This window comes from Talpa europaea, assembly GCF_964194135.1.
Source record: "Talpa europaea genome assembly, chromosome: 4".
NCBI classification, from domain to species: Eukaryota; Metazoa; Chordata; class Mammalia; order Eulipotyphla; family Talpidae; genus Talpa; species Talpa europaea.
In genome coordinates, this window is record NC_140070.1 from 15,633,507 (window position 1) to 15,643,252 (window position 9,746).

General features: G+C 32.6%; 1 protein-coding gene across 1 annotated transcript in view; it reads right to left on the minus strand.

Annotated features, from left to right (window-relative positions):
* The window catches only part of ANXA10 (annexin A10), a gene marked incomplete at both ends in the record, with an annotated part of 37,551 nt that extends 31,599 nt beyond the window's left edge, over nucleotides 1–5,952 (minus strand). Inside the window, one exon of the mRNA XM_084232152.1 lies at nucleotides 5,853–5,952. Coding sequence (XP_084088278.1) covers nucleotides 5,853–5,952 — 100 coding nt within the window. The remainder of the gene's footprint in view (nucleotides 1–5,852) is intronic.
* Between the last annotated feature and the right edge of the window lie 3,794 nt (nucleotides 5,953–9,746).

A 9,746-nucleotide genomic window follows, 5' to 3' on the forward strand; every position in this document is an offset into this window, starting at 1 on the left:
AGAAGCGCAGTGGAGAAGGAAATTGTGAAAGTCCAAGGGATATCACCTTTCTGAAGGATGATGTGAACCTCTCATGGTTTGCAAGGAACATAGATGCTCTCGCCAGTAATAGAGACTGTTTTTGAGCTATCCAGCCTCCCCGCTCTCAGATAGCAAATCTTAGAGTTGATTGACATGCCACCAGAATGTACAACTAGTTTAAATTTGGCTGTAATTATAGTCACAGTAGAGTGACCAAGAAAGCCTTAGCATTTCTCTTGGCTTGACTAAAATTTAGACAGATTTAGACAACAGGTCCTTCATCTCCCTTATCAGAGAGCATTTACTCTGAAAAATGTGCAGTTATAAATACTTTATATCTTTGATATGTAAATCTTTACCCTACCTTTCATAATTTTAAAATCCCAAAATATTTTTCTCAAGGTCTTGGAAGCTATCCCTTTGAAACTATGTGTAATCATCAAGTGATAAAGTTCCTACTTCCTGGACTATGAAGAGGGTGGGTGCCTAAACTCCATTAATGCCAATTAAACACAGGTGGTCAAATTGTTACAGGCCTGCATGAGGAGTACCCTGAAAGCTGCAAACCTGCCTGCTCTAAATGGGTTCTGCTATTTGCCACATCCAGACAAAACATATTCTCGTGTGTAAGACCTTCAATAGACAATACCTTTAATACAATTTGTGTGTAATAGAATATAATTAAAAATAGTTTCCAATTAAACACCCCAAATTACCCATACCCTCATGTGTAAATGCCCCACCAAACAGGGTTGGCCCAAAGCAGGACTGCTGAGGCCCAAAAGCTTGCCTCAAGTCTAAGGCATCTTCTGGTGGGGACCCATAGGAGAGGGGCAGAAGAGGCTAGACAAGTCTGGAAGGAAAGGGCTGCCATTGTCAGCCGCCTCATGGAGGCTCTTTCAAGTGTGTCCTTCCATGCCCCCCCCCAAGTCCCTAGCACAAGCCTAAGGCTGAGAAACTAATGCAGCCTCTTGACACTTCACAGGCCTCCCAGCGCTTCCCCCAAGGCTCCCCTACTCCCCCCTTTTCCTCTCTCAGTCCCTTTAGCCTCTCTTCCCTGCCAGCTCCACCCCTGATTCCCCCATCCCTTCCCCCACTAGGGAACACAGAAACCCCAGGGATCACCCTGCCACCAAATCACAGTGACCAATGCTGCCACTGGCCAGTGCACTCCACTATGCTTCCTCTAGCTTATTCTAGTTGCTTAAAAACCTTCTTGCCTTCTTTTTTTCCCAGAGGAACTGAGTCCAGTTTCTCTCCCCTATTGCAATAGCTTACAATAAAGTCTTCTTTAACCTGCTTAATTCTGTTGGGTGGAATTTTTCTTTGACAGGATGAGAGGAGGAGAAAAATGAATGGAAAAGCTTAGATGTTAATGAGATCACTTAAAAAAATTAAAGGTATCCTAGTAGTCTTAGGATCAAAAGAAAGCTACAAAGCAGGTGCTGAAATATAGGGCAAGTGTGTAAGCTTTACTTAAATGTTTGTGTCAACCAGAAATAAGAGGAAGAGCAGTGTGTTTTATGCAGGGGAAATGGTCTGGAAGCTGTAAAATGCAGGGAGGAAGGTATAACATCAGCTCCAAACAATGAATTTATGGTTTGTGAGAAAAAAAGATAGCCTCTAGGGAAGAGACAGAATAATGAGGTGGCCCAGTTAAAACCTTGGACTCAAACTACTTTTAATAGTTTTAGAGGAATCTGTTAACTGATGGACATTTCCAAATGAATACATTTTTATTAATAAAAATTTTTAATTATATTCACTCTTATTTTTACTGTCATCACACATCTTATAGTCTTCTTTTTTTTGTTCTGTTGAGATTATCCACAGCCTACCTCTCTTAATTATTATTTATTTTTCAAAGTATTTGTAGTAATTCTTGCAGACCTATGTAGAATAATTTTATATGAATTTTGAAAATTGTAATGAAAATTCTTAATGAAAATAACTGTAAACTTAGGAATCAACATAGTTGTCTTTCTGCACTAACATGACATATATATCAAATTACTTGTTTTTCCCTAACAGAACTTGTAAATAACTGTTGAGTTTTTGTGAACAGAAACTTTGTTAAAATGATTTGTATTTACATTTCTACTTATGTTTCAAGTTACCTTATTTTGCCCTTAACACATAATGGCTTAAATGTCATTAAATAAATCATATTATATGTGATGTTTACCTTGGCACCAGAAAAATTATTTTACTGTCATAATTTTAATCAAACCCGTGAATTTTAAGATGCATAATGATATCCTCTGCAAATAATAAAAAATTAATATCTTTTTAAGTCATTTTATGTTTTTCTCCTCATCACATTGGTGCCAGAATTTCTAGATAATTCTTTTTTTCCTGGTTTAATCAGTAAAGCCTGGTCACATGAACCATAGCAATTTTATTTAGTTTTTATTATGTACCAGTTGATTCTTGTTATCTGGGGTACTTATAATATATATGGTTGCCATGAACAGACTTAAATATTGAATTGTTGTTCCTGGAGAAAATACAGAAGTAGGTTTTTACTCCTCTTTGGTCACAATATTTTTGTCAACAGAAATGCCTTTTACATTACATATGCTTGTTTTCCAGCATCCTTATAAAACATACAAGTCTAATGAGCATTGAAAACCTATCTTCCACACACCCTTTTCCCCTGTAAAATGTAGGAGGTATTTTTTAAGCTTTTCTGCAACATCCTGATCTGTAGTATTTGTTTCACCTTAAAAGTAAAGATTTTTATGCAGTATTAAATCAGCCAGCAATACTTACAGAAGAAAGCTGAACACTGAATTAAAAAATGATCAGATATTATTTCAAATGATACCTGGATATATTGTATTATCAATTCATTGACATTAAAGTCTTGGTTAACAGCATTAGAACTGATCTGTGAATGAAGCTTATCTAGTGCATATAGTTTCTCACTAATACTTGTGCTTTGGAACAAGAGAGCACTTAAGCACTAGGCTGAGAGTTATTTTAAAGAGTGAAATCATCAACAAAATGCACTAAAATGCAAAAATGTAACACTAAATAGATTGCAAAATGGAACCTTGCTTATAGCATTAATAGCTGAGAGCTTAAACAGTCTCAACTGGGAGTACGTGTAGCGGTGACTCAAATTTTTCACCTCTTTGTTTATATCTATTTAATGACAATTAAAATACTTGTTGGAATTATGAAAACACTTTAACAAGTGGAAAGATTTGGCAAATATGAAATCTGTGAATAATGAACATTGCCTGTATGGTCAGCTAGGCAAATATGGCCTATTAGGCAAAAGAATAATTATCACTAAAATTTCAGGTGATTTCCAAATCTAAAGTACTGAGTGGCCTATAAAATCTTCAAATATAAAGACACAGATAGATTAAAATTAATGATGAAGGAAGATGTATCAAGCTAACAATCAAAAGAAAGCTGGAATATCTACCTGGATTTTAACAAACAATTTCAGAGAAAGGAAAATCACCAGAGATAGAGTGGGTCATTACATAATGATGATGAGGTCAATTCTTAAAGAAGATGTAGCAAATCCTAAGGTGTATATGATGAACAAAAGAGCACCAAAATATGTGAGGCAAAAACTGATAGAATTCCTAGGAGAAATATGTAAAATCTATTATTGTGTCTGGAAACTTTAATATTTCTTTTACAGAAATGGACTGATCTAGCAGACAGAAAGTCAGAAAGGGCATGGTTAAACTCAACAACATAATCAATATGAATATTAACCAAGAAAAACTACCTTCCAATGCATAAAACACACCTTAGTTTAATAATAGACACTATACAAAATATCCTCTCAGATACAATGGCATTAAATTAAAAATCAATAAAAGCTATCTGGTGGGAAGTTTCCAAATATTTGGAGATCAAACAACATACTCTTTAATAACACCTGGGGCAAAGAAGAACTCTCATGAGATTTAAAAAAAATTCCAACTAAATGAAAATGAAAATACAACCTATTAAAATTTGTAGAATACAAGTGCAATGTTTACAGGAACGTTTATGGCTTCGAATATATTTCTGGGAAATAAATAAAGATCTAAAATTAACAATTTAAATTTCTACTTTAGGAAATTAGAGAAACAGAACTAATTAAATTTAAACAGTAGAAAGTAAAAATTAGAGCAGATATCAATGAAATTGAAAATAGGATATCAATAGAGAAAATCAGTGTACCCCAAAGCAGTTTTTTTTTGAGGCCAGTAAAATTGAGAAGTTTCAAGCCAGATCAACTACAAACACACAAAAAGTATAACAACAGAATACTAAAAATAACTGTGTAGCCATAAACTTGATAATTTAGACGAATGGGATCAGTTCCTTCAAGGATACAATCTACCCAAATTCACACAAAGCAAGATAAACCATCTGAATAGGCCTATATCTATCAAAGAAATAGAATCAGTACTGAGTAATCTGTCAAATTGGAAAATGCTAGACCCTGATGTGTTCACTGGTGAATTCTACTGAACTTTCAAAGAATGAAATTAAAGCAATTTTTTAGTCTCTTCCATGAGATAAAACCAGAGGGAATACTTCCTAAACTCATTCTATTAGGTCAGCATTATCCTAATATCAAAATCAGAGAATCATTACAAGAAATTTACAGACCAACAAATCACATGAACATAGAATTAAACATCATTAAAAAATTAGCAATCCAGTTAAAAATGTTTGAAAAGAATTGTACATTGAGAATAATTAGGATTTAGTTCAGTATACAAGGCTGGTTCAATATTCAAAAATCAATTCATTTAATATATCAGTGGAATTAGAAGAAAAAAACATGATTATATCAACAAATAAAGAAAAATAATTTGCCAAAAACTAATACCTCTTTAAGATGAAAACTCTTAGCAAGTTAGGAGTTGAGGGGGACTTTATTAACTTTTATAAAGACGATTTATGAAAACTCTATATCTGACATCATACTTTATGGTGAAGACCTGAAACAAGGCAAGGCTAAGCATACTAATATGTATAAATATAATATATATTTAAAATTAAAATTGATATTTATAAAGTCAAGATTTAGGCACGTAGATTAAAAATAGTTCCAGTTGTCTTGGGTATCTTGTAGATAATTTAGCAATTATATAAGAGGCAATTATATATTACTAGCTATATAATATATAATAGAAGCAATATAAGTAGTTTTAAAAGTGCATGGGTGGGGGAAGTATCTTTCATTGAACATTCATTTATTAAACACCTGGACTCCAGATTCTATGCCCTGGGAACTCACCGACCAATCATCAAATGGCCAGAAGGACAAGCACAGTGAGTAAGATATCAGTGATGCTGAGGCAGGGTGCCTGTGGTTTGGCATAGCTGGTTAAGTTTGGAATGTCCAGAGAATGTTTCATAGAGACTCATTTAAACAGATTCTTGAAGAAAAGAATTTGGAGGCAAAGAGGCAAGAGAAGAAAATAGCTTTCCAGATGCAGGGAGTATTGGATCAGTTTACAGAGATGTGGAAAAACAGAGCTATTTGGAGGAAAAGCAAGAAATTTGATCTGACTGGAACTAGAAGTAGCAAAATAGGCTAGAAAAATAAAGACAAAGAAGGATGTTTTAATATAGATCAAGGTTTTGGTTGAAATTTAATAAGACATTTAAAGACATAAAAACATTAAAATCAAATTTCAATTTAGAATGGCAATCTTTTCACTATTATATTTATTATACTTCTTTGCCCAGATTAAAAATAAATCTGTCATCTCACATGTAAGTATTTATGCCCATTTTACACTCATAAAACAAGTTAAATCAAAAATAATATATGCAATAAAGACAATAGAAATCATCAGGCTCACCGAATCCTTCAAGTGCTCCTCCTAGCATTTGGGCATCCATTATGGGATTGAAATTGGGAGCAGGGAAGATGGTTCCTTGCACCTGTAGAGAAGAATCCATGAGAGTGACTGTGGGATTTTGTGTGAAAATTTTAAATATATTTTTTTCAGGTAAGTGAAAAATTCATATATTACATATACTTAAGTTGAGCAATACATAAATCCAAACAAAAGTGTTTTATTCATTGACTTCAGAGAGCAATCTTGATTGTATTTTTTAAAATTCACTGGTCTCTTCTATATTGGCACCTGTTTTTATCTAGCAAACAGATAAAATAATAAATAATGGAAATATGCAAGAATCAAATAAATTTCTTCTTAGTAAATAGTAAGCATTTTCTTAGAAACTGGAAACTATTTTGTGGACATGGAAGAGAAAACTGTATTGGGGGATTCACATTATTCATGAATTAAAAGTGACATTTGCTACCACAGCTCTTTCATGCACCATGACCCCTAAAAGCATATTAGAAGAAATTAAAGATTTTGAGTTTGGATTATGGGATTCAGAAAAATCTAGGTAACATAGATAAAAACATTTTTTAGCTGAAGGATGCAACATCAGGAGAACACAAAAACCTGATTGATGTTCCATTTAAATTTGTCAATAATAAAATGGCAGATCATTCAAGTTAGGCTTTGAATCCACATTGTCTGTTATTTTAGACAGACTCAGTCAGGATAAAGCACCATCTCATCATACTCCACATGAGAGAACTGTCAATCTCAATCTGACTTTAAATCTGACTTTATTAAGAAGAGGAGCTCATCTCTGTTTGTTGTCAGTGTGCGTAAGAACATAGGGATGTATTTTAATTTAAACCAATGACAGTGTTTTAAACTTCTGCAAGAGTCAGACTTTTTCAGCGTTTGTATCTTCAAAAGTCATGTCTTTTTTTTTAATATCCATGTTTCTATTATTTTGATCTTAGAGTAAATTGAAAATGTGGAAAAAAGCAGACATTCCAGTGTCACATGAAAAATAATAACATATACACTAAAATTATTTTCTCTTTTCTTCTTTTGAAAATTGGCAGACTTAGGAATAGTGTCAGTTGTCTAAGGCAAAATAAATTTTAATGCCTGTCATTTCAATTTGAATTCTTCCCACAAAATAATCAAAATATAATCTTTGCTTCTAGTCTTCTGTGAATTAAGGTTTTGACAGAAGAATAAAAAATACTCTGTTTTTAAAGGATGGAATATTCTGCCACATAAACTCACTATACAGAAGAGAGGAGTAATATATAGATTTAAAGTTGGTTTTTGTATCTACCCTCTGAGTAAATAATAATATTTTTTTTTTGCTGATAGAAAAAATTTCGAAGTTATTATTTCTACCTGAATATAGACTGTACAAAATTACTTATCTTTTGCTTATGAAGCTGTTTTACCATATACTATCAAGTAACTCAATAAATGCTATATGTTTATTTATTGATAGCTAATCCAGGAGTGCTGGAGTTCAAAAATCTCTAGCCTGAAAATCCAGCACTCTTATCAAATTAACTTGAAATCAGCTAAATGTGATATATTGACATTATTGTAGATTGCTCAATATTTAAATTGCATACCTGGAATTTTCTTGTAAACTGTATGATGTTATAACTAGGCTAAAAATTTGGGTGCAAATTCCCAGTTAATTTACCTTTCAGACAATCCAATAAAAGGTAATTATTTGCTACTCACTTGATGTCAATCAGAAACACTCCTCTCTCTCCTCGTATTACTCTTATGTTTCTATTATGAGGGTTGGAGACGATGTCAAAATGTCCTGATTTGAAGAGATGTAACTGACATAGGTTTTAGAGAATGGGTCTTACCATGGAAGGGGAGAATGAAAAAAGTTGGAGAATGAAAAAGTTGAGTAGTCACATTTGATTACTTTTGCTTTTATTTTACTTTCTATTGGAGTCGAGTCCCCAAAGACATTACTGAAACCAATATCATGGAGTGTTTTACCAGTATTTTCTTCTATGTATTTTATGGTTTCAGGTCTTACATCTAAGTCCTTAATCCATTTTGAGTTTATTTTTGTGTGTGGGATGAGAGTGGTCTAGTTTCATTATTCTGCATGTGGTTTTTCACTTTTTCCAACACCATTTGTCCTTTCTTCATTGTATACTCTTGGCTCTTTCATCATAGTCCATTAGATTGAAAAAGCATGTATATATTGATACAATTGTACCTTACTTATTGTAGTTTTGCATGTATATATTGATACAATTGTACCTTACTTATTGTATAGAATTAAAGTTTCCAACTTCTTATGTTGAAAAATTGCATAAGTCATTTTGTGTTCAGAGGTAAAATAATTTCTTATATTTATGCAGATATTTTCTGTGTAACTTAAGTTACCTTAGGACTTCATCTTAGTTTTACATATAATAGCTAATCACATCTCCTGTAAATTTATTTGGTTATTCTTTGAAGAAAGTTAAATAGTATTTGTAGTTGGTTCTGCTACATGTTATTTTAGCTTTATTGTAAATGAAATAGATATGCACAACTGATTTTAGATTGAAGATGATAAATTATATCCAAAAATCTAATAAAATACTTCAGAATTAAGAGGAAAGAGATCATCTTCATACATGTACATGCATAAACCTCTAAAAATTTCTTTCCATATCATAAAAAGTTTCTTAGGAAGAAATTCACTGTAGAACAGAAACTATTCTTATAAAGCTTAAAAACCTACCTTTCAGTAAAACATCAGCCAATTCTGAATTATTTAGGTAACCACTCCCCATTCATTGGTATGACTTATTAGAAAAGGCAGAACACTGGTGCATTCATGCAAACCCTCCTGTTCTACAAGAGCAATCACATTACATTTACTTCACCCTAAAATTGGTCTCAGGGATTTTTCAAAAGCTGAGAGATGACATAAATCAAAGTTAACAAAAACCTGCAGAGTTACAATAGCTTCCTCCCCTGAATAGTGCTCATAGAAACATCATCATAGAAACACAGGGCTGGCACCACTGTGAAATTGGTCACCAGATGATACTCTACATAAATATTTCAGCTAAAACAATGGCACTAGTGATTTTATTTACTCTTCTTGAAAATTTGGTTAGTTAGAACCTCATGCTAATAAGACTTAGTGTGCATTTCTGAAACTTTTTTCTTCAAAACTCTACAACAGGCCCCCCAACCTTTATATAATTCAGTCATGTTCATGGGAAGTTAATACATAAATGGTAAGACAAAGACTAATAAGAAACTGTGGTGTAATATGACTTATTCCTGCTAAAAATGGAAATAATACAACTTAATTATATATGTACATTTACAGTCTGGGGCATTTTTTACAAATTATTTTGGAGAATACATTGTTCTAATTGTTCATCATGTTCATTTTTGAGAAAACTTATTTCAGAATTGGTGTTAGAGCTACTTGAATGTTTACTTGTTAATGAGGGATTTGTGGTTTCTAGTCAACCAAATTGGGGAGCTAACATTTGGTGAATTAGGAAATTTAAAGTAACAATCTGCCTGAATAAATAGAAGGCAAAACTTTAGGGCTATTATAGTTCTGTAATTAAAGAGTATCAATGAAGTTACTAGAAAAGAATAGATATAGTGGTATAAAGGATCATAGATTTTTCACGTTACTATTGCTAATTAATAAGGAATGTAAGAAATGATTACTTGATTCTGTGTAGTCTCACAATATTTAATCAGAAAAAGGCATAGAGATGAGTTCATGAATTATGAAAGAAAAATATGGAGAGCATAATTCAGGACATTTAGTGTTTATGTATCTGGGAGAGAATAGAGCTATGAAAGAAAATAATAAAGAAAAAATTAAAAATTCAGGCAATAGAAGGTCACATCTTCAAATGTAAA